This window comes from Mauremys mutica, chromosome 8 (assembly GCF_020497125.1).
Source record: "Mauremys mutica isolate MM-2020 ecotype Southern chromosome 8, ASM2049712v1, whole genome shotgun sequence".
Classification (NCBI taxonomy): Eukaryota; Metazoa; Chordata; order Testudines; family Geoemydidae; genus Mauremys; species Mauremys mutica.
Genome location: NC_059079.1, coordinates 68,961,266 through 68,985,894, shown reverse-complemented (window position 1 = coordinate 68,985,894; position 24,629 = coordinate 68,961,266). Strand labels below are relative to the sequence as shown.

The 24,629-nt window shown below is 51.7% G+C and overlaps 1 protein-coding gene across 1 annotated transcript in view; it reads right to left on the bottom strand.

Moving 5' to 3' along the window:
- Positions 1-24,629, bottom strand: part of UHMK1 (U2AF homology motif kinase 1) — a 37,796-nt gene that overhangs the window by 5,425 nt on the left and 7,742 nt on the right. Inside the window, exons 3-6 of the mRNA XM_045028733.1 lie at positions 23,264-23,455; positions 20,866-20,960; positions 19,274-19,350; positions 1,273-1,371 (exon numbers count right to left, since the gene is read on the bottom strand). Of these exons, the coding sequence (XP_044884668.1) occupies positions 1,273-1,371; positions 19,274-19,350; positions 20,866-20,960; positions 23,264-23,455 (463 nt within the window). The remainder of the gene's footprint in view (positions 1-1,272; positions 1,372-19,273; positions 19,351-20,865; positions 20,961-23,263; positions 23,456-24,629) is intronic.

Genomic DNA, 24,629 nt, shown 5'->3' with positions numbered 1-24,629 from the left:
ACACACCTCGGTGTGGGGGTGGGGAACTGTTATTTTTCCCTAGCCGCTGGGGTGTCTCGCTTACTTTTCTGCTCCATAGCCCTGCTACTTGGGAGGTGGCGACAGCCCTGCTGCTGTCTGTCTCCCTGCTGCTGACTGTCCCCCCGCCTGCCCACCAGGAGAGGGAGGGGACTGGAAGATTGCCATAGGAGCAGTACAGGAGCATTTAGACAAGGCTGCTGCTGGGAGGCAGCAGCGACCTGGTGTCAGACCCAGGAGAGTATGGAGGCTGGGAAGGGGCACTGCTCTCTGTTCCCAATACATGGCAAGGGGGCTTTTGTACCTGGAGTATTCCCAGTCCCCAGAAATGACTGCACTCAGTGGGGCACCCACTGATTCTGCTTGTCCCAGAAGCATCAGTAGAAAAATCTTGTTTATTTAAAGGGGTCTCAGTTCCAGACAGACGACACAGAGTCTGGCAGAGCACTGTGTCCTTCAGTCACCAAGTCTCTGCTACACCACAGTGGGAACAAGCCCCGTCTAAGACAAGGGTGAGAGCCTGGGTCCCCAGAGGGGAAACACTTGTGGCACTAGTGTCATGGACTAGACACATGTGGCTGCACTGCTTGCTCACAGGAGTGGGGCCAGTCCTGTTCCCTGGTGTGTGCACTCACTGATTGTTTTGCACAGTTAGAAGCTGGAGTGCTCTATACTGGGTTATAATGTCACTTAAAGCAGGGAGGAAACCCGGCTACTACAAGCCAGGGTCTTTGTGAAGAGCGCTCATCCCATAGCCTCCCCCCTCCCCCCCCCCGCCCAGGGGGCTCGACTAGCTTTTGCCGAGCGTCTGCACTTTGTACACAACGTTGCTAATGTACAATACAGATAGATTATTTTAAATCTCTGCTAATGTCTGAATGACATCACTCAATGCATTTCAGCATTCTTCCCTCCCTCCCACCCTGTTCTGTACATGCACGCACCTGGCGCTGCTTTGAGCCATTCGTTATCTGCTCAAGCAGCCCTTCTAGCCATCCATGAACTTATTCCAGTCTCCGGGTCACCCTCTCTAATCAGCTAGGCCCAGTCTCTTCTCAGAGTATTCTCTGCAACTCCTGCCGTCTGGAACAGCCTTCCTGTACCTGTGCACTTGTTTCAAATCCCAGCTGAGTTTCTTCACTCCCTTTTCCTTATGCCTCTAAACTCTCATCCCACTCTGATCCCGACAGCATTCTGGGATGTGGATTTCTACGACGACATTACTGCACTGCAGTTTGTAATACAGATACCAACCTTCATATTCTTCTTCACTCTGAAGAGAAGCATCACTCAAGACATTGAGCAGCCTTAGCACTGGAGTTGGAAGCATCACCAGATCTTCAATATGGGGAGCTGCTTTGCCACCACCCAGTTACATGGAAGGAAAGACATTAAATGGGAAAGCAGGGGGAGGGGAGAAAGGCTGTATCAGTATTTATACTTTTGGAGGTACAGTTCTGTTTCCCCTCACCACATACATGCATTACACCCTGTGCAGCTGGCCTCAATCTGCAGATTGACCAGCCTCCCTTCCAGGAAGGCTTTGAGTGCAACCTGTGAGACCCAAAGGCCAGAAGGTTAGTTTGCCCAGAGACAGTGGCTGAAAGTGCTTTTAAAAGCACAGCAGCAGTGTGAATCAAGTCTGAAATTATTGCTATTCAGCTTGGATTCAGACATTGACAAAGGTCCCCATGGCCAAGGTAGCTGGATCAGGTGTTACTTATACAGCAGGATATAAAGCCCTTCTACCCTGTCAATGAAAGGAGAGTTACTCATCTTGCAATTCTACTTCTCTGTATGTACCATCACTGCAGGATCCGCACTCGTGGGTACTGTGTTCAAACAGGAGAGGGACTACACACTCCCCTTGACCAGTGTTTTGCACAAGCTCCTTCCATTCCCAATGTCATGGCCTCAGTTCCCCCAAGAATATTTTCTATCAGCTCCTGAATGCATGTGAAGCAAGAGCTCTCTTCCAAATCCAGCTGTGAATGACTGCACCATGAGAACTGCACAGTTCACGGTATCAAGGGCAGAAGAAAAGTGCTGTTTTTTTAAAATGCAACACTTTGCCTTAGTGTAGGGCCCTGTATTCTGGGGAGGTGGAAGGACGGGTGAGTGAGAACCCTGTGTGAGCTCTTCACAGAGCAGAGTTACAAAGTAAGCTTCCCTTCTTTAAAGGCAAATTGCCACTCTTGGAGAACAAGAAGCTCAAGGGATGCCTGGAAATCCTGCCATGTGCACTCTTGCTGCAGTGTGACCAGCGAGGCCAGCAGGCCAGCACAGACTAGCAAGATCCTAACGAATGGTTCGTCGTCAAAAGAGAACCAAGACCTCTAACAAACCCTAAAGCAACAAGAAATGCCCATGCCTTCAAAGGTATGAGGTGGGGTAAGTTCCCTAACAGGCCACGAGGCAGATTGTAGATTGAGACCATGGCAGTCTGGCCCACCTTCCCTCAAGGCCCTTATCTGTAGGTTACAGCAGCCGGGAAAGCAAAGAGGCAGTCCCTGGAGTTTTCTCTCAGCTCTAACTCTGCCCAGCTAGTTGGGGTCCAGGAAAGTTTTGGAGATGAGCTCCTTTGAAGGCCTTATTCCATGTAAGATACACCCATAGGGCCTTCCCAATTAAAGTGGGAGGGGGCAGCCTCTCTAGGATGGAGAACGTTAGGAGAACATTAACCAGCTAAGCAGCTATCTGTCCTAGAATGACTCGAGACCACCACCACCTCACTAGACCTGTGTCAGGAGGTGCTGCAGTCCAGAGTGTAAGCAGAAGGATCAAAGAGTTAACAGGCAATGGCTGCTTCCAAAGGAAGCTGATCAATTTAGGAATAAAAACTTAAGTGTCAGTCCAATGCAGCAGAGGTGAAGAGCTCCAGTATAAACCACCGGTCCGAGGGCTTGTCTACATGAAAATTTAGTTCACAGCAAGCTGGAGTGTGAATCTACCCCCACACTAGCCTGCCATGTGGACTCCGCTGATTCCCATGAACAGTTCATTGGCGTGATTTGATTGAGTTCTATTTCAAAGTGGACTAGATCAAAGTGCACTAATAAACTGTTAATGTGATTCAGCAGGGTCAACATGGACAGTTACTCTGCGCAGGCTAGTATGGGGTAGAGTCACACACCAGCTTGCCATAAATGAAATATTCCTGTAGATAAACCCTGAGTTTTCTGAGACTGGACTATAATAAAATATCGGGGTTGGATGGGACCTCAGGAGGTCATCTAGTCCAACCCTCTGCTCAAAGCAGGACCAACCCCCCAACTAAATCATCCCAGCCACGGCTTTGTCAAGTCTGACCTTAAAAACCTCTAAGGAAGGAGATTCCACCACCTCCCTAGGTAACCCATTCCAGTGCTTCACCACCCTCCTAGTGAAAAAGTTTTTCCTAATATCCAACCTAAACCTCCCCCACTGCTACTTGAGACCATTACTCCTTGTTCTGTCATCTGGTACCACTGAACACAGCCTAGATCCATCCTCTTTGGAACCTCCTTTCAGGTAGTTGAAAGCAGCTATCAAATCCCCCCTCATTCTTCTCTTCTGCAGACTAAATAATCCCAGTTCCCTCAGCCTCTCCTCATAAGTCATGTGCTCTAGCCCCCTAATCATTTTTGTTGCCCTTCGCTGGACTCTTTCCAATTTTTCCACATCCTTCTTATAGTGTGAAACCGGCTGCCAACTAGACATGGAGCCATTGATCACTGAGCCCGACGATCTAGCCAGCTTTCTATCTACCTTATAGTCCATTCATCCAGCCCATACTTCTTTAACTTGCTGGCAACAATACTGTAGGAGACCATATAAAAAGCTTTGCTAAAGTTAAAGAATAAATACGTCCACTGCTTTCCCCTCATCCACAGAGCCAGTTATCTCATCATAGAAGGCAATTAGGTTAGTCAGGCATGACTTGCTCTTGGTGAATCCATGCTGACTGTTCCTGATCACTTTCCTCTCCTCTAAGTGCTTCAAAATTGATTCCTTGAGGACCTGCTCCATGATTTTTCCAGGGACTGAGGTGAAGCTAACTGGCCCATAGCTCCCCGGATCCTCCTCCTTCCCTTTTTAAAAAGACGGGCACTACATTAGCCTTTTTCCGGTCATCTGAGACCTCCCCTGACCACCATGAGTTTTCAAAGATAATGGCCAATGGCTCTGCAATCACATCCGCCAACTCCTTTAGCACCCTCGGATGCAGAGCATCTGGCCCTATAGATTTGTGCTTGTCCAGCTTTTCTAAATAGTCCTGAACCACTTCTTTCTCCACAGAGGGCTGGTCACCTCCTCCCCATACTGTGCTGCCCCAGTGCAGTAGTTTGGGAGCTGACCTTGTTTGTGAAGACAGAGGCCCAAAAAAAAAAAAAAAAAAAAAAAAAAAAAAAGCATTGAGTACATGAGCTTTTTCCACATCCTCTGTCACTAGCTTTCCTCCCCCATTCAGTAAGGGGCCCAGACTTTCCTAGACCACCACCTTGTTGCTAACATACCTGAAGAAACCCTTCTGGTTACTCTTAACATCCCTTGCTAGCTGCAACTCCAAGTGTGATTTGGCCTTCCTGATTTCACTCCTGCATGCCTGAAAAATATTTTTATATTCCTCCCTGGTCATTTGTCCAATCTCCCACTTCTTGTAAGCTTCTTTTTTGTGTTTAAGATCAGCAAGGATTTCACTGTTAAACCAAGCTGGTTGCCTGCCATATTTACTATTCTTTCTACACATCGGGATGGTTTGTTCCTGCAACCTCAATAAGGATTCTTTAAAATACAGCCAGCTCTCCTAGACTCCTTTGCCCCTCATGTTATTCTCCCAGGGGATCCTGCCCATCAGTTCCCTGAGGGAGTCAAAGTCTTCTTTTCTGAAGTCCAGGGTCCATATTCTGCTGCTCTCCTTTCTTCCTTGTGTCAGGAACCTGAATTCGACTGTTAGGATATAGATATTCAGGCCTGTCTGTAAAGGCCTATACTTTAAGAATTTAGGTGTATTCTTATCACTTAGCTAGTTATAGAGGTATAAAAGAAAGAATCAAAGATCACTGTCTGTGTAATAGCCTGTCACAGTAAGAGAAGGCCAAGGCCGTCATCTAAGATGTAGTTAGGCAGCCATAAGCTGGGAAGCGCATGGTCACATCCTCACATTCCAAACTAGTCACACTGAAATAAGGTGCTATTGGGCTGTTAGGAATACAATCCTGTCCTGATATTCCTCTCACCTCCAGAGAAAGGGAAGAGCCTAAAAGATGTAAAAGGAAACTTAGTTTGATAGCATCCTGTCTGGCAAGAACTCACTTATCAATAGACACAGCTGGAAAACCCTTATGTCTGTATAGGTGTAGTTGTGAAATCCTCACTTCTCCATTGTTTTGTATGTTTATTTGTATGGTCTCTGTCTGGTTCTGTAATTGTTTCTGTCTGCTGTATAATTAATTTTGTTGGGTGTAAACCAATGAAGGTGGTGGAATGTAATTGGTTAAATAACCATGTTACAATATGTTAGGATTGGTTAGTTAAATTTCAGTAAAATAATTGGTTAAGAAATAGCTAAGCAAAACTCAGGTTTTACTATAGTCTGCAGTCAATCAGGAAGTGGGGGGAAATGGGAACAGGGACTGGGGATGGGGGAATTGGGATCATGTTTTGCTAAAGGGGGAATGGGAACAGGGGATGGGAACAGAAACAGGGACACAGGCAAAGCTCTGTAGTGTCAGAGCTGGGAAAGGGGACACTAAGGAAGGAAACTGGAATCATGCTTGCTGGAAGTTCACCCCAATAAATATTGAATTGTTTGCGCCTTTGGACTTCGGGTATTGTTGCTCTCTGTTCATACGAGAAGGACCAGGGAAGTGAGAGGGTGAAGGAATAAGCCCCCGAACATCTTGGTGCTGTATCCAAAGTACCCTCCATTAAAACTTCAGAAAAACAAAACTGTGGAAAGGCAAGGGGAGAGGAGGGGGAAGAAGTGGAAAGAAACCAGTTAAGCCTGTTAGGTCAGTTTAAAGTACAGGCTACCAGCAGCAAATTAAGCAAACTGAGGAAAAGAAGAAAAGCTTTGACTTAACAGGAGGCACTGCTGATCTCGATGTATCCAGATGCTGATTGATGCTGTGATCATTCCCTCATTGCTATGGGACCAGTCACTGACACCTACAGCCGAATTGAGAGGCAACACTCAGGTAAATACAGAACTGAAGGGCTGCTCAAATGGTGTCTCACTCCTGGACAGGACCCATGCTACCAAAGAAGTGGAGAACAGGTAAACAGGCACATCTTTTTCTGCTGGACACAGGACGCAGAGACTGCATGGAACAGCCCAGTACCATGAACTGCCAACTAGCAGCTCCTCCTACATGTAAATGACAGAAATGGCATTTTTTCAGAGACCCACTGTTGCCTAGTTCAGGAGCTAGCTACTAAGTGTCTCCAACCCCAGTCCCTGTCTTAAGGAGGGGTCAGCCCACAATACAGCTCACATCAAATAGTACCATACCCATGGGTAGGGCCCTACCCAATTCACGGTCTATTTTGGTCAATTTCATGGTCATAAGATTTTTTAAATGGTAAATATCATGATTTCAGCTATTTAAATCTGAAATTTCATGGTGGTGTAATTGTAGGAGTCCTGACCCGAAAAGGAGTTGTGGAGGGGTCGCAAGGTTATCGTAGGTGAGGTTGCAGTATTGCTACTCTTACTTCTGCACTGCTCCTGGCGGCAGTGCTGCCTTCAGAGCTGAGCAGCTGGAGAGTGGCTGCAGGGGCTGGGAACCCAGCTCTGAAGGCAGAGTCGCTGCCAGCAGCAGCACAGAAATAAGGGTAGCATGGTATGGTATGCCGCCCAGCTCTGAAGACAGCACAGAAGTAAGGGTGGCAATACCATGACCCCTTAAAATAACCTTGTGACTCCCCTGCAACTCCCTTTTGGCTCAGGACCCCAAATTTGAGAAACGCTGGTCTCCCCATGAAATCTGTATAGTATTGGGTAAAAGCACACAAAAGACCAGATTTCATGGCTGTGAATTTGGTAGGGCTCTACCCATAGGTAGCTCCAGCAAAATGAACTGACTTGTGGAGTGAGGGTATCACAATGTGATTGTAGATAACAAGTCTGTCCCCAGTGCAGCCAACTTCCCAGCAGAACTGGACTGTAGGGAGCTCTGACCTAGCTGTGTCAAAAGTGAAAGCGAAAGCTTCAAGAGATCTTCTAGATTTACTCTCTAAGAAAGCACCAATCAATGCTTCCTTCTGCAGCACTGCCTCACACCATGCGAACAGGAGGAGGAAGGCTTTGAATACCACCAGACAGTCACAAGGAGCAGAGCTAGGAACTAAGCTATAATGGAATTGCAATATAGGAATCACAGTCTGAAGCACTGACCTACCAGCCACACAGTGATCCCAGAAGACAGAGTGGTCACTGGGTAAAACAGCACTGGGAGCGGACTGTTGAGTTGCTGGTCCTCCTGAAGTTCTGTCAGTGACCCAAGGCAACATAGACACACATACTCCTAAAACTTCACCCTGCATGGCACCAGGACATGGAAGAACTCATTGGTCTACTATCCTGAGTCAGTGTCTTGGTGGGAAAGGGGTGCTTCTGTTGCTCCATCAATAGGACAAAGGCATCAAACACCAAGCCTAAGACATTCCCAGATTGAAATCTTCAATGCTTCATCCCAAGTGGGCCCCCTGCAGACCTCACAGTGTGCAGCCCCTTGAACAATGCTTTGGAATGCAACTCCTAATTCCAGACTGCGAGTGTCTGTGCTTCACTAAGCAAAGGAAATCCACAATTCTTCCTGTTGGGAAGTCTTCAATACCATGCCCTCCTGGACTCCCATTGCTGTCGTTCTCAGGAGGCTCTGCCTCCACATGGTGCCCAAGACTTCAGTGAGTCAGGCACCAGGAGTTTTGATGGTGAAGAGCTGCCACTTACACACCGATTGAAATGGGACCCAGGGCTGTTCAGTTGCTTTGTTAATGAGATAATGCACTGGTTAATGCACTGGTCTAGACCCCTGGAGAGGTTACATAGCTCCCACGTGGTGGTGGCCCAGGGAAGGTGGATTTCTTGCAGCCTGTTTCCTGGTGCTGGAAAGCCTTGCATCTCTGCTTTCCATGCTCATCTGAGAGCAGAATCTGACAGATCTGGGTGCAGCGACCTGGCTCTTAGGGGCTCAGCTGACTTCTCCTGTCAAGTCATTACTGTAGCTCAGCCTGGCTGGTATGCAGGGGGACACAGCCTGGTGGGATGACCACAGATGTATCCGTGCTGCCTCCCACTGTCCAGCACTTCAAAGGACATTGTACCACTGCTGTGGCTAGAAAAGCCTCAGCTGGTGGGCACCTCAGAGCCTGGGGAAGTGAGGATGATGCTTTAAATGGTTATAGCTACCAGATGTCTCATAAGACAGCTCAGGCCTCAGCCCCTGCGCATTTCTCCAGAGGCTCACCACTTTAGAGCCTAGTAACGCTGCTGTGATGGAGCATCTCTGCTGCTTGGCGCCAATCTGGCGCCTCAGTAGGTGTGCCAGTCTCTTTCCTACATTGACACAACGCAAAAGCCCTGGACCACCTCATGTTCTATGGCACCAAGCCATACTGGAATACTGCATCCAGTTCTGGTGTCCACACCTCAAAAAAGGATGCTACAAAATGGAGAAGTTCAGAACAGAGCTACAAAGATAATCTGAGGTCTGGAAAGCCGACCTAACAATTGTCTAGTTTATTGAAGAAATCCCATGAGATGGTTGGGTCTCAGAGTCTGCACTACTATTTTTAGCCCGAGTCAGTTGACCTGGGCTCTGAGACTCAGTGCTGTAGGTTTTTCAGTGCAGCGTAGATGAACCCTGCATAGGGAGAAGACTCCTGAGAGCAGCAGGTTCTTTAATCTAGCAGACAAAAAGCAGGGCCGGCTCTAGGATTTTTGCCTCCCCCCCCCCTTTTTCATGCCCCCCGGCCCCTCCCCAACTCCACCCCTTCTGAATCCCTTCCCCAAATCCCCAGCCCCGCCTCCTCCCCCGGGCGTGCAGCATTTCCCTCCCCATTGCTTCCTGGGGGCCCCCACGACCTCCCACCCTAGCTCACCTCCGCTCCGCCTGCTCCCCCCGATGTGCCGCCGCTCCTCTTCTCCCCAGTCCCTCTCAGGCAACGGAGGGCAGAGAAGCGGAGCAGCAGCACATTCAGGGGAGCAGGCGAAGCGGAGGTGAGCTAGGGTGGTGGGGCGCAGGAAGTAACGGGGGGGTAGAGGAAACGTTCCCCACTCCAGCTCACTTCCACTCCACCGCCGCCGCCTCCCCCGAGCGCCCGCCGCCCGGCTTCTCCTCCCTCCCAGACTTGCTGCGCAAAACAGCTGTTTCGCGCACAGCAAGCCCGAGAGGGAGGGGAGAGAAAAGAAGTGGCGGCGGAGCGCTCGGGGGAGCAGGCGGAGGTGAGCTGGGGTGGCGAGGGCACTTTTTCCCCATGCCCCGGAGTTGGCACCTATGATGGCCGGCGCCAGAATGCCGCCCTAGAAATGTGCAGCCCCAAGCACCTGCTTGTTTTGCTGGTGCCTGGAGCCGGCCCTGACAAAAAGGCAGAACAAGATTCTCCAGCTGGAAATGGAAATCACTAAATTTCAAACTGAAAATATGACAAGTGTTTTGAAACACCTCGGGTGCTGTGCCACTGGAACAACTTACACGGGCTGGGCTGGGGTCTCCTGCACTTGGAGTCTTTAGAGCATGACTAAGAGCATGACTTTTATTACCTTTATTACCTTTAAGTGATGGCCTTCTAAAAGATCTGCTCTAGCGCAACCGTATGGCCTGTGTTATCAGGTGGGCAGCCCAAAGGGTCCTAATTGCCTTAAAACGCTATGAGCCTATACTAGGTCTTACACAGCCCTAGAGCTGTAGTGCTGCAAGCAGTTATAGCTATATCCTTCTGAAGTATGAGCCCCATTTTACATATGGAGAACTGGTCACAGAAATTACGAGACTTGCCCAGGGTGCCGTAGGAAACCTTTGGCCAGCCACAAACCGAACCTGGATCCTCTGGGTCGCAGTCCAGTGCTTTAACCACAATGCCCTAGTGTCAATGCATCAGAGCTCCTTGCCTTCCCAAAGGCCCGAACCTTCACGTACACATGCCTTCATTCTTCTGGGCTCAAGAGCTGTTGCGCAGTCTGACCTTAATGCCCTCGGGGGCAGGTGGACAGAAGAGCCATCTAGAGCCTGCCGCTGTCTTTCAGCAGGAAAGGGCCAAAAATGACCCTGAGATGCAGAAGTTGTACTCTCTAAAAGTGGGAGGAGCCCTGGCTCAAGGAGTCTGCTAGGCAGAGCACTCCCAGCTAGCTGGGGAGATACTACTTCAAATGCAACCCAAATCCCCCACAAAACAGGGAAAGTGTGAACATGCTCCCCAACCAGCCAGGCACTGAGCCTGCCCAGAGCAGCTGTCCTCAGCCCAAGGCTGCCAGCTCGAATGAAGCTACTGGCCTGAGCCCTCACAAACCAAGGTGTTCTACCAAGGTCCACAAGAATTCTTTGAGGGGGTCAATAAACATGTGGACAAGGGGGATCCAGTGGATATAGTGTATTTAGATTTTCAGAAAGCCTTTGACAAGGTCCCTCACCAAAGGCTCTTAAGCAAGATAAGCTGTCAGGGAATAACAGGGAAGGTCCTCTTATGGACTGGTAGCTGGTTAAAAGGTAGGAATAAATGGTCAGTTTTCAGAATGGAGAGAGGTAAATAGTGGGTCCCCCAGGGGTCTGTACTGGGACCAGTCCTATTCAACATATTCATAAATGATCTGGAAAAAGGGGTAAACAGTGAGATGGCAAAATTTGCAGATGATACAAAACTACTCAAGATAGTTAAGTCCCAGCCAGACTGCGAAGAGCTACAAAAGGATCTCTCAAAACTGGGTGACTGGGCAATAGAATAGCTGATGAAATTCAATGCTGATAAACACAAAAGATGCACATTGGAAAACATAATCCCAACTATACGTATAAAATGATGGGGTCTAAATGAGCTGTTACCACTCAAGAAAGATCTTGGAGTCATTGTGGATAGTTCTCTGAAAATATCCACTCAATGTGCAGTGGTAGTCAAAAAAGGAAACAGAATGTTGGGAATCATTAGGAAAGGGATAGATAATAAGAATATCATAAAATAAAAATATACTGCCTCAATATAAATCTATGGTACATCCACATCTTGAATATTGCATGCTGCATAAAAAGAGGTATTGGAATTGGAAAAGGTTCAAAAAAAGGGCAAAAAAAATGATTAGGGGTATGGAATGACCACCAAATGAGGAGAGATTAATAAGACTGGGACTTTTCTGCTTGGAAGAGAGATGACTAAGGGAGGATATGCTAGAGGTCTATAAAATCATGACTGAGGTGGAGAAAGTAAATAAGGAAGTGTTACGAGGAGTAAACAACACAAGAACTAGGAGGTCACCAAATGAAATGAATAGGCAGAAGGTTTAAAACAAACAAAAGGAAGTATTTTTTCACACAATGCACAGTCAACCTGTGGAACTCTTTGCCAGAGGATGTTGTGAAGGCCAAGACTATAACAGGGTTCAAAAAGGAACAAGATAAATTCATGGAGGACAGGTCCGTCAATGGCTATTAGCCAGGATGGTCAGGGATGGTGTCCCTAGCCTCTGTTTGCCAGAAGCTGGGAATGGGTGACAGGGGTTGGATCACTCAATGATTACCTCCTCTGTTCATTCGCTCTGGGGCACCTGGCACTGGCCACTGTCGGATGGACCTTTGGTCTGACCCAGTATGGCAGTTCTTATGTTCCAGGTCCACTCTGAGTTTTGAGAAGCTTCCTTTTCTGCAAGCCTCTCCACCCCACACATCACACAGCTCAGGGAAAGCTGCAGAGATTCAGCAGAAGCCACTTGCCAGCCCAGAGGTGAGAGTCTCCACACCTGCTAATAATTTACCCTGGCACTAATGAATAAGGGGTACAGCTGTGCTGCCTAAAGAGCTAAAGCAGCAGAATGCAAAGCCATGTGTGCAGCTCCTGGGGGGACTGACAGACATTCCGGGGGTGGTGGCTGAGGCAGGGTAAAAGACGGTTACTCACCTGTAGTAACTGTTGTTCTTCGAGATGTGTTGCTCCAATCCATTCCAGTTAGGTGTGCGCGCCGCGCGTGCACGGCTCTTCGGAAGATTTTTACCCTAGCAACTCCGGCGGGCCGGCTGGGCGCCCCCTGGAGTGGCACCGCTATAGCGCTGAATATATACCCCAGCCGGCCCGTCCGCTCCTCAGTTCCTTCTTGCCGGCTACTCCGACAGTGGGGAAGGAGGGCGGGTCTGGAATGGATTGGAGCAACACATCTCGAAGAACAACAGTTACTACAGGTGAGTAACCGTCTTTTCTTCTTCGAGTGATTGCTCCAATGCATTCCAGTTAGGTGATTCCCAAGCCTTACCTAGGCGGTGGGGTCGGAGTGAGACGTGGCAGAGTGTAAAACTGCTGAGCCGAAGGCTGCGTCGTCTCGAGACTGCTGCACCAACGCATAGTGGGAGGCGAAGGTGTGGACCGAAGACCATGTGGCCGCTCGACAGATGTCCTGGATGGGGACCTGGCTCAGGAAGGCGGCAGACGAGGCCTGCGCCCTCGTGGAATGAGCGGTGAAGCAGCCCGGGGGCACGCGAGCCAGCTCGTAGCATGCTCTGATGCACTGAGTTACCCAGGAGGAGATGCGCTGGGAAGAGACCGGCTCGCCTTTCATGCGATCGGCGACTGCTATGAAGAGTTGTGTAGAACGCCGAAAAGGTTTCGTCCGCTCGATGTAAAAAGCGAGCGCTCTACGGACGTCAAGGGTGTGGAGCTGTTGTTCCCGAGGCGAGGCATGGGGCTTCGGGAAGAAGACCGGGAGAAAGATGTCCTGATTGAGGTGGAAAGCCGAGACCACTTTTGGCAGGAAGGCCGGATGCGGACGAAGCTGCACCTTGTCTGTGTGGAAGACGGTGTATGGCGGACCTACCGTCAGCGCCCGGAGCTCCGAGACTCGTCTGGCCGATGTTACGGCGACGAGGAAGGCCGTCTTCCAGGAGAGGTAAAGAAGAGAACATGTGGCCATCGGTTCGAATGGCGGACCCATGAGTTTGGACAGGACGAGGTTCAAATCCCAGGTTGGGGCCGGACGCCGCACCGGCGGGTACAATCGGTCCAGGCCCTTCAGGAAGCGGGAGACCATCGGATTGGAAAAGATGGAGCGACCTTCCAGAGAAGGACGAAAAGCGGACACCGCTGCCAGGTGTACCCGCAAGGAGGAGACCGCCAGACCTTGCTCCTTAAGGTACCAAAGGTAGTCCAAGATGGTAGAGACGGGTACGACGAAAGGGTTGAGCCCTCGTTGGTCACACCAGAGCGCGAACCTCTTCCATTTCGCCAGGTAGGTGGAGCGAGTGGAAGGCTTTCTGCTCTCAAGCAGGACTTGCTGCACGGCTGCCGAACAGTCCCTCTCTGCGTGGGTCAACCACGCAGGTACCAGGCTGTAAGATGGAGGGACTGCAGGTTCGGATGGTGGAGTCTGCCGAAGTCCTGCGTGATGAGGTCCGGCCATAACGGGAGGGGGATGGGATCCCGAACGGAGAGCTCGAGCAGCAGGGTGTACCAATGCTGTCTCGGCCAGGCCGGAGCCACGAGTATGACGGTGGCTCGATCCCTCCGCAGCTTCTGGAGCACTCTGTGCACGAGAGGAAAAGGAGGGAAGGCATAGAGGAGGTGAGTCTGCCAGGGATACAGGAAGGCGTCCGACAGAGAGCCCGGCGAGTGACCTCGGAACGAGCAAAACTGGAGACACTTCCTGTTCGCCTTGGAGGCGAAGAGGTCGACCCGGGGAAACCCCCACCTCGGAAAAATCGTATGTGCAACGTCGGGACGAAGGGACCACTCGTGGGAGAGAAACGACCTGCTGAGATGGTCGGCCAGCGTGTTCTGCACTCCCGGAAGAAAAGACGCTTCTAGGTGAATGGAGTGGGTCACGCAGAAGTCCCACAGGAGGATCGCTTCCTCGCAGAGGGGAGAAGAGCGGGCTCCGCCCTGCTTGTTTACATAGTACATCGCAGCGGTGTTGTCCGTGAGTACTGTTACACAACGGCGTTGTAGGTGGGAGCAGAAGGTCCGGCAGGCGAGGCGGATGGCACGGAGCTCGCGGACATTGATGTGTAGCGCGAGTTCCTGGGGCGACCAAAGGCCTTGGGTGTGAAGCTCGCCCAGGTGGGCCCCCCAACCGAGCGCTGAGGCATCCGTGGTCAGCGTAACGGATGGGCGAGGAGGATGGAACGGGACCCCCGCACACACGACCTCCGGGGTGAGCCACCAGCGGAGGGAGTCGAGGGCCGTCCTGTTGACCGTGACCACCATGTCGATGGGGTCTCGATGAGGCCGGTACACCGTCGCGAGCCAGGACTGGAAGGGGCGAAGATGGAGTCGCGCATATGCGGTGACATATGTGCAGGAGGCCATGTGACCCAGAAGGCGTAGGCAGGAGCGCACGGTTGTGGTCGGGAAGGCGACCAGATCCCGGATGATGGAGGCCATCGTCTGGTGCCGGGCGCGAGGAAGAGAGGCCCTGCCAACCGTGGAGTCGAGAACCGCTACGATGAACTCCAGCCGCTGCGTTGGGAACAAAGTGGACTTCTCGGTGTTGATGAGAAGACCAAGCCGCTGAAAGAGAGATAGAATTTCTGCCATCTGTTCTATCACGAGCTGACGGGACTGAGCTCGGACCAGCCAGTCGTCGAGATACGGGTAGACGTGCATCTGACGACGGCGGAGGGCTGCTGCTACGACTGCCATGCATTTTGTAAAAACCCTCGGCGCCGTGGAGAGTCCGAATGGCAACACGGCGAACTGGTAGTGGGCGTTGTTGACCACAAACCGAAGATAACGCCAATGAGGAGGATAGATCGCGACATGGAAGTAGGCGTCCTTCATGTCGAGGGCGGCAAACCAGTCTCCCGGATCCAGGGAGGGAATAATGGTCCCCAGGGTGACCATACGAAACTTGGGCTTGAGCAGATATTTGTTCAGCTCGCGAAGGTCCAGGATAGGACGTAGCCCGCCTTTCGCCTTGGGGATGAGAAAATAACGGGAGTAGAATCCCCTGCCCCGCCTGTCTTGAGGCACTGCTTCTATGGCACCCACGCTCAACAGAGTCTGAACCTCTTGTAAGAGGACTTGCTCGTGAGAGGGGTCCCTGAAGAGGGACAGGGAGGGTGGGTGGGAAGGCGGGGGCGAAACAAATTGAAGGTGGTATCCCGACTGGACTGTTTGAAGTACCCAGTTGTCCGATGTTGAGCGGGACCACGCCGAAAAGAAATGGGAAAGGCGGTTGTAAAATAAAGGGGAAGGATCCGGTAGGGAGAGTGATGGGCCGTCCTCGATCGTCCCATCAAAAGGCCTGCTTAGCCCCCTGAGGGGTCTTGGAAGCGGCCTGGCCCTGGTTGCGGCGGTTGCCGGACGGACGACGGCGATTTTGGGTCGGTCGTCTGCTGGTATAGGGGCGATAGCGCTGTTGATAGCGGGAGGGCTGCGGCCGGAAGGACCTGCGCTGCGTCGCCGGCGTGTGCATTCCGAGCGTGCGGATGGCAACACGCCCGTCCTTCAGGGTCTGGATCCGAGCATCCGTCTTTTCGGAAAACAGACCCTGGGTGTCGAAGGGGAGGTCCTGGAGTGTATATTGCACCTCCGGCGGCAGGGTGGAGGACTGCAGCCAGGAGATGCGCCTCATTGTCACGCCGGATGCCAAGGTCCGAGCCCCGGAGTCCGCGGCGTCGAGGGCGGCCGTAATAGATGACCGAGAGGACTTCTTTCCCTCGTCCAGCAAGGCGGAGAACTCCTGGCGTGATGTGGAAGGCAGGAGCTCCGTGAACTTCGCCAGGGACGTCAGAATGTCAAAGACGTACCTGGCGAGGAGGACCATGATGTTTGCGATCCTCAGCTGCAAACCCCCGGCGGAGTAGATCTTACGGCCGAGCAAGTCCATGCGCTTGGCGTCCTTGGACTTAGGCGCAGCGGCAGGTTGGCCGTGCCTCTCCCGGTCGTTAACAGATTGGACTACGAGGGAGTCCGGGGTTGGGTGGGAGTAAAGGTACTCATAGCCTGATGGTGGGGCTGAGTACTTCCGCTCGACCCCGCGTGCTGTGGGAGGAATGGAAGCGGGGGTCTGCCAGAGCGTAGTGGCGTTCTTTTGAATGGTCCGGACGAAGGGTAACGCCACGCGGACGGGAGCATCCGCACCCACCACGTTGGTGATTGGGTCCTCATCCTCCTGGACCTCCTCGACGGGAAGATTCATGGACGCCGCCACCCTGCGAAGCAGGTCTTGGAAGGCCCGGAGGTCAATGGGCGGGGGTTCGCTGGCCGCAGCACCTGCCACCGCCTCGTCCGGCGAGGATGACGAAGATGCACCCTGCAGAACCGGCTCCGGATCTACGGCCGGTGGGTGAGCCTCGTCCGAATCGTGAGGCGTGGGCGATTGGCGGACCGGATGAGCAGATGGCTCGTGCGGAGGAGAGGGAGGCGGCCGGCTAACAGTCGCTTCAGGGACCCTGGTGCTGGTGGTCACATCCCTCCTGGGAAACGGGATACCCTGACCTTCATGCTGTCCCCACGGGACCCAGTAGCCCCACTGCTCATGCGGAAGTCCTTGTGGGGTCGGCCACCGGTGGGTAGTATCATCGGCACCGGAGGCCACGGACGCCGTGCGGGATGGCCAAGGCGGTGCTGTAGTGCCGACGGACTGAACCGCTGAAGGTGGGAGGCCCTGCACCGACGGCACCGAGGGTCGATACGCAGAGCGTCGACGGGACGGTGACCGTGAGCGTGGACTCCGGCAGTGCCGGGAGCTCGACCGGCGCCGGGAGCTCGACCGGGACCGGGATCCGCGGTGCCGGGAGTGACTCCGAGAGTCGCGGTGCCGAGATGATCTCCGACGGTACCGACGGTACGGTGATCTGGATCGGTGCCGGGAGTGCGACCGGTACCGAGATCGAGAGCGGTACCGGGACTCAGACCGGCGTCGGGATGGTGCTCGGTGCCGTGAAGAGGAGCGGCGACGGGACTCCGAACGGCGGGACGGGGACCTGCGCCGGGACCGGGACCGGGACCTCGACCGTCTTCCACGCCGCTCGTCGACAGAGGGCGGTCTTGTCATCCTGGCTGGCTTGCCGAGAGAGACAACAGCCCGCACCGGCGGTGCCGGGGGCCGGAGGCTCGGAGCCTCTATGAGCCTGATGAGGTCTCTCGCAGAGGAGAATGTCTCCGGCGTCGAAGGCAGCCTTGGCTCAACCTCGGTCGGTGCCGGGGAGGGAGGCGGTGCCGGACTCGACGGCGCTTGCGGAGCCGGAGTCGAGGGCTCAGGGCCCGCTTTACGCACTGCCGCAGCCACTCTCGTGGCGGACTCTGTGCGTGCCTTCGCTACAGCCTTCGCCAGTTTCTGCTTGCGTGCAGGCGAGAGCGAGCGGTGCCGGGTCGCCTTAGGCGGCGGTTTAGGTACCGTGGCCACGGTGCCAGAGCCGGTCGGTGCCGCGGGTGCACTCTGCACCGAAGAAGCCCTCGGTGCCGGCGCTGACGGTGCCGGGGGCTGGAGGGACGCCTCCATAAGGAGCTGCTTGAGGCGACTGTCTCTGTCCTTACACGTCCGCGGCTTAAAAGCCGAACAAATGGCACACTTATCTGTACGGTGTGCCTCGCCCAGGCAACGGAGGCAGGAGCCGTGAGGGTCACCCACTGGCATAGGCCTCTGGCACGCTGCACAGGGCTTAAAACCCGGTGCCTTGGGCATGAGCCCGCACCGAGGAGGGGGAGGGAGAAAGAACTCCCCCTATCCTTATCTAAACTAACTAACCACTAAAACTAACTATAACAGTAAAGAACTATATACAAAATTAAGTAGAGAGAGCTAGGGATGTGGAGGACTACTGAGCACTCCACAGTTCCGACTGCCGTCACGGGCGGGAAGAAGGAACTGAGGAGCGGACGGGCCGGCTGGGGTATATATTCAGCGCTATAGCGGCGCCACTCCAGGGGGTGCCCAGCCGGCCCGCCGGAGTTGCTAGGGTAAAAATCTTCCGAAGAGCCGTGCACGCGCGGCGCGCACACCTAACTGGAATGCATTGGAGCAATCACTCGAAGAAGAATTGGACACAACATAGGGAGGGTCAAGACTCCAAAGAGGCAGGAGTGTTCTCGACTTCTCTCCAGCTGGAAGCTTGTGACCCAGCGTGCGATTTGGCGCAGATGGCCTCTCCATTTCAACTGAAGAGGAAATCTCACTGTTGGATCCAAGGGGGCAGTACTGACTGAGCAACGCAGTGACCCCAACACCAGCATGCAGTGTGATTTGCTATGTAGTCCCCAGGAGGACTTCACTCCCACTCATGCCTGATCCACTGGACCACACTGCTGCCTTCAGTGGGCAGTTTACTGACATTGCTCAGCTGCTAACAAGCTTAATTTGATGAGGCACTAACAGAAGCCACGTCAGACAGCTTCTCCCTCCCCCCCACGGTGCTTCAAAAGCCCCGAGATTTATATTCAGGCCTTGTCTACACTTAAAATGCTGCAACCGCGTCACTGTAGAACAGTAAAGACATTACCTACGCCCCGATGGAAGGGCTTCTCCCACTGATGTAGGTAATCCACCTCTACGAGAGAGTGGGAGAATTCTCCCATCAATGACTGCGCCGGGGTTAGTTTGGTTTAACGGCATTGCTCAGAAGCTGTGGATTTTTCACACCCGAGCGATGTAGTTATACCGACCTAATATACTAGTGTAGACCAGGCCTAAGTGGGGAACAAGGTAACCTATTTGCCTACCCTGGCATCTAGAGCTCAAGGCTACCCCGAAAGGGCTTTTTATAGTACCCATAACAGGCACATATTACTGGTTACCCTTCTTCTTTGTTCCCTAATATGGTCAGTAAATGCTGGTTTTGTCTAAGTTAAGCAGAATCTGTGAGAAGCGCCTGCCTGCCCTTCTAGAGAGAGACCAACATTTTGTGGCCTCCAGCTAGGGAGACAGGCCACAGTCGGACCCTGTGCACAGGGTGAAGCATGGGCAAAGCTCGTAGCAGCTGTGCTGCAGAGGACCGGTGGCTGCCATCAGGCACAAAAGACCAACCCAGGGAGAATATGTGAAGAAAGCCTCAGGGGCAAAACAATTCCAGATGGACACAAGGGCTCCTTGCCCTCGATGTTAGAAGCCAGAGGAGGATGGAACTACACCACTTACCGAAGGGAATGCTGAAGAAGGGGCTGCACAGGGCCTTTGCAGCAGTGACTCTTTTCGCTTGGTCATCATGAAGCATGCTAGAAGACAAAGGGAGATGTTATGTTTTTGCACACAGCATCCCCACAGCAAAGGCAGTGATGAGATCTGCATTTCAAGTGAGCCTGGAACTTTATGTACAAACCCCACAGCACATCTGCCCCCTTACAGCACTCTCACACGTGGGATTTCTGGGCACTCTTTTGTCCATAGTCTGAGAATTTAGGCGTTACAAACACCTTAAAGGGCTTATTACAGGAGTGTTTGGTGAGAAACTTTTCCAGACTCCTCTACCAAAACTGAGTTTGGAAAGCAACACTTAGGCCTGATCTACACTGGGGGTGGTGGTGGGGGGTGGTGGTGGTGTGTGTGTCGAACTAAGGTACGCAAGTTCAGCTACCCGAATAGCGTAGCTGAACTCGAACTACCTTAGTTCGAACTACTCATCCGTCCAGACGCCACGGGATCGAAGTCCGCGGCTCCCCCGTCGACTCCGCCACCGCCGTTTGCGGTGGAGGAGTTCCGGAGTCGACGGGAGCGCGTTTGGAGTTCGATATATCGCGTCTAGATGAGACGCGATATATCGAATTCCGAGAAGTCGAACCCGGGCGGGTAGTATAGACATAGCCTTAGATTTAAGCACAGGCCATGCTGATGAGTGGTTTCATTTATACCATCAGTTATAACCATTTCTAGGTACAGGTCCATGATTGAATATTCTCCTACAGATGCTGCCCTATGGTTGCTCCAGAGTCTACCCTTTCACAGTGAAATGGCTGTTCTCTGAAAAGTCTCTGCATATTCCCATTTACGGGATGGCAGGCGACCGTGCCACGGTGACCTAGAACTTTCTGGGGAAAGCTGTGATCATTGGGGCTCACAACACTGGATTCTCAGGGACAAACTTCTATCCCCTCTCCCAGCCTCTGTTTTTAGGTCCTCTTCCCCATGGGAGCTCTGACTCAGCTGCTGCTCAGAGCTTCCCCCGCTAGCAGCAGGGAAGTGACATGACTGGAGCGCCAGGCAGTCAAGTCAGTTTCTTTGCTGCTAGAGTTATTGATTTACTCTGCTGCTACTTGGGAAAGATCTGAGCAGCAGCAGCAGCACTGAGCTCTCTCCTCTACTAACTTAGGAACTGCAGATCCTCCTATTTGGACCTTATTGACATCACAGGGAAGGCATTTTTCCAAACATGTTTCACCTACTGGCTTAAAGAGATGCTGCCAATGCCTCATCACCATCAATATTTTTATACAAGTTCCCCATTGGACGGCAACAATGAGAGTGTTAGCATAGGCAGGCCACTAATGTTCTCTACACCCACTCTGTGCAGCCCTGCTCACACAGTAGTTAGAATACCAGAAGTCAGGCACTCCTGGAGCTGCACTGCCAGCACAACCATGGGAAAGTTTCAGGACAGTAGGCAGCCTAGGCAAGGACTGCAGGACTCCTTGGCATCTGAATGCAAGACAAACGTTTACAAGTAGAACAGTACTGCTTGGATCAGCATACATGTACCGCAGAGTAACATGTAACATTTGCTATTTGCAATATACCTCTTGATAAGGTCTCTGAGGTGATAGGCTGGGATGGCTGAATTTACCACACCTTCACTGGCAAAAATGTGATCAATGATGGCAGAACTGTTTGTCTGGAAAGTAAAAGCAGACAGAGTTAGAAGGAAAATAAAATCCTGGGGTGAACATTGACCAAAACTCTGAGACTGAGGGGGCATTTCCTATGGGTAGGGCCCTACCAAATTCATGGTCCATTTTGGTCAATTTCATGGCCAGAGGGTTTTTAAATTGGTCAATTTCACAATTTCAGATGTTTACATCTGAAATTTCACATTGTTGTAATCATGGGGGTCCCGACCCAAAAGAAGATCATGGGGTGGGGGGTGGGGTGTCGCAAAGCTGTTGTAGGAAGGTCACAGGATTGCCACCCTCACTTCTGTGCTGCCTGCAGAGCTGGGCTCTGAATGCAGCAGTCCTGGAGCTTCCTGCAGCAGGAGGCGGCTCCTAGAGGTGGAGCTGAGTCTGATCTCCCAGTGCTGGTGGGAGCATCCCAGCCAGGGGCTACTAAAGGCTAGCACTGGCCAGTGGCAGATTAAAGCATGGGTCCTGGCCAATTTGGGCACCCTGAGCTGCAGAGAGCACCAGCACCCCGAGCCATGGGAGGTGGAAGCCCCGAGCCCAGGCAGAAGCTGTGGGGTGGAAGCCCCGAGCCCAGCTACACGGCTGCTGCAGTGCAGGAGTGAGGGTGTACCACACTCACTTCTGTGCTGCCTTTGGAGGTAAGTCTGATCTCCCCACTGAGAGCAGCTGTGCAGGTGAAGGACAAGTCCTGTCTCTCCCCAGCCCAGCCTGGACTAGCAGTTAGGAGCCTCCAGCTGGGCAGCTCCAGCAGCATGGGGAAATCAGATTTCACAGGGAAGGGCTTATTGCATGGCCTGTGACACATTTTTCAGTTCCTTACTGGGAGTCTTTCTGAATGATGCCTACTGCCAAGAGAGGAGCTGGAAATAAAAGTGACCATTTCAGAGCAGAAATGTGGAGTCAGTCAGTCAGACATGCTTTGCAGCACTCTCCTGTCCTCAGTACACTCCTAGAGTTAATAAACAGCCCTTCATTGTGAGAGTAGCACTAAAAGCCAGAGAAAGTTACTGCTTTGTCACCATGCCACTGAACTAGTTGGCAGAAACGTAACTGATCTATTTCACTTTCCATTCTGGTGTTACACCAAAGCTGGCAGTCTTACAAACAGAGTCAAGATCTAGGCTAAGTCTACACTGCAGACTTTTGTCGACAAAAGTGATGCCTTTCTAATTAAGCCACTGTTGCATATCCACACTATGCTCCTTGTGTCAGTGGAGCGCATCCACACTAGCAGCTCTTGCATTGACACAGAGCAGTGCACTGTGGGTAGCTATCCCTCTGTGCCACAGGGTGCTTGGGAAGGGTTTGCAATACCTCTTGGCGCAGGTACAGCATCATATGATGTAGATTCCTTGCCCATCCTGCTAGATTGGCAGCCTCTTTTCAACTGAAGTGTGTGTGTGGGGGGGGGGGAGGGGGGAGACAGTGTGTGACAATGTGTGTGTGGGGGGGAAGAGTGTGTGTGCTGGGGAAGAGGGAGTGTGCTGGCACGCGGTCTCTAAGTTCAGACAGCCACTGGAAGCAACCAGTCCTGAGGCAGGGGGACATCCCCGACATCGACCCCCGCCTCCCTCCCTGGCTCTGCACAGCAATCTCTCTCTCTCACATGCACACACACACACGCCCCTGCCTGCCTCTGTGTGTGTACAGCATTCTATGTTAATGATTTTCTCTTTGTTGCAGACATGCTCAGCTGTCAGCATTTCCTGGAGCTTTGAAAAGGGCTTTGCATGGCAGTCGAGTTCAAAACAGTGAACAGAGCGGTCACAGCAGATATTGTGGGATACTGGGGGAGGCTAGTTCTGGTGATATAATGAACAGCAGTGTCTACACTAATGCTTTGTTGCTTTAAGTTTGCCACAAAAAGCTCTCTTCCTTTCGTGGAAGTGGTTTGATTTTATCACCGAAATTGAAGAGTTTTGTTGCCAAAAGTGGCATTGCAGTATGTACACCTCCATTGTTTAGTCACCAAAAGCTGCCTTTTGGCAACAAAACTCTGCAGTTTAGACAAGACCCTAGGCTCCCAACACAGTCCTGGAGCCTTAGCATTCACCCGTCCCGCAGTGTGAATTCAGGCCCCAAAGAGACATCCCCATCCTGTGGACAGGTGCAATTTTAGTGCTCCAGAACAGTAACTCCCAAGAAGGCTGAAGAAAGAACTAAAGGGATGGTTTCAATGCATTTTCTGGGCATTGGGAATATCATCATATAAACAGGATAAAACAAGGGAGCACAAACTCCTCCAGCATGAGCAATGACCCTGGATTTGGGAATCCGAAAAGCAGTTTTTCCTCACTTTCCATTCCTGCGATTGGACAGTATGTTTCAGTTTCATTCCCGAGAACATTTCCAGTAAAACGATTCCTAGACTCCACAGATCTACAGCAGAGGTACATTCCGTTTCACTCTGGAGCCCCGCCTGAGCCAGGCAGTTCTGCAGCTCTGCCTCTGGAGCCCGATACCCGTCTGTCTGAATATATTTCACATCCTAAGGAAGATGGAACATATAATATTAGAACTAGGATTCAGCCATTTCCCTCTCCCAACCACCTTATACCAGCTTCTAGAGTCCTTTCCAGATAGGCAGCTTAACAAAAGCTTGCTAAATCTCCAGGTGTTAAACAGCCAGCCAAGTTTAGAAAGTTCAGTCTGTTTTGGTAGCCCAGCCAGCAGTTTGGTGAGACACTTTGAGAGAGAACCACCTCCCAGTAGGAAAACTAGTGGCTCATTTTGACATCAATGATTTCTATTGGAGATAAAAGTGAAAGGCAGAACACCAATATCAATGCAAGCAGCGTCATCCTGGACCAGTCCGATGATCCATCTGAACAGGTATCCAGTCTCCTGCCAAGGAGAATTCTAGATGCTTCAGAGTAAGGTGTCAAGTCCCCATAATGCTCCTCCAAAAACTAATATATAAGGACAAGTATCAGAGGGGTAGCCGTGTTAGTCTGGTTCTGTAGAAGCAGCAAAGAATCCTGTGGCACCTTATAGACTAACAGATGTTTTGCAGCATGAGCTTTCGTGGGTGAATACCCACTTCTTCGGCTTGCATCCGAAGAAGTGGGTATTCACCCACGAAAGCTCATGCTGCAAAACGTCTGTTAATCTATAAGGTGCCACAGGATTCTTTGCTGCTTCTATATAAGGACAGAGAGGACTTCTGGGCCTAGCTCATGATCAGCTTATGTCACAGAGCAGAGAGGACTGATAATGGCTTCTGTTCAAATACTAATATTTTAAAGCTAAATCCTAAACAAACATCTGTAATATGCAGGCAAGGAACTTAAATATACTTTCTCCCAGCTCTCCTCTCCCCCCGCAGTCAGAAAAAGCTGCAGCAATCAATTCCTGTTCAGCAGCGATAGCTCTGCCTTTTGCTACTGAAGAGAAAGTAAAATGCCTGTTCAAAGAAAAGAGAGATGGCAGCAGAGGAAATAAACTACATGCCCCCTTGCCTTCATAGGGCTGCTCAGGAGCATAATTTTAGAGTCAAGCCAGGGCATTAAAGCAGAAGAGAAGAGTTTGAAACTAAATTCTCCAGGCAAAGTGTGGAGCCAGCCAACTTTACCAGGAACTCATTCAAAGAGAATTCATTTCAATTCAACTAATTGACTGTATATCTCTTGCAGATTTATTCTCACAAAGTGCCTTTCATCTGA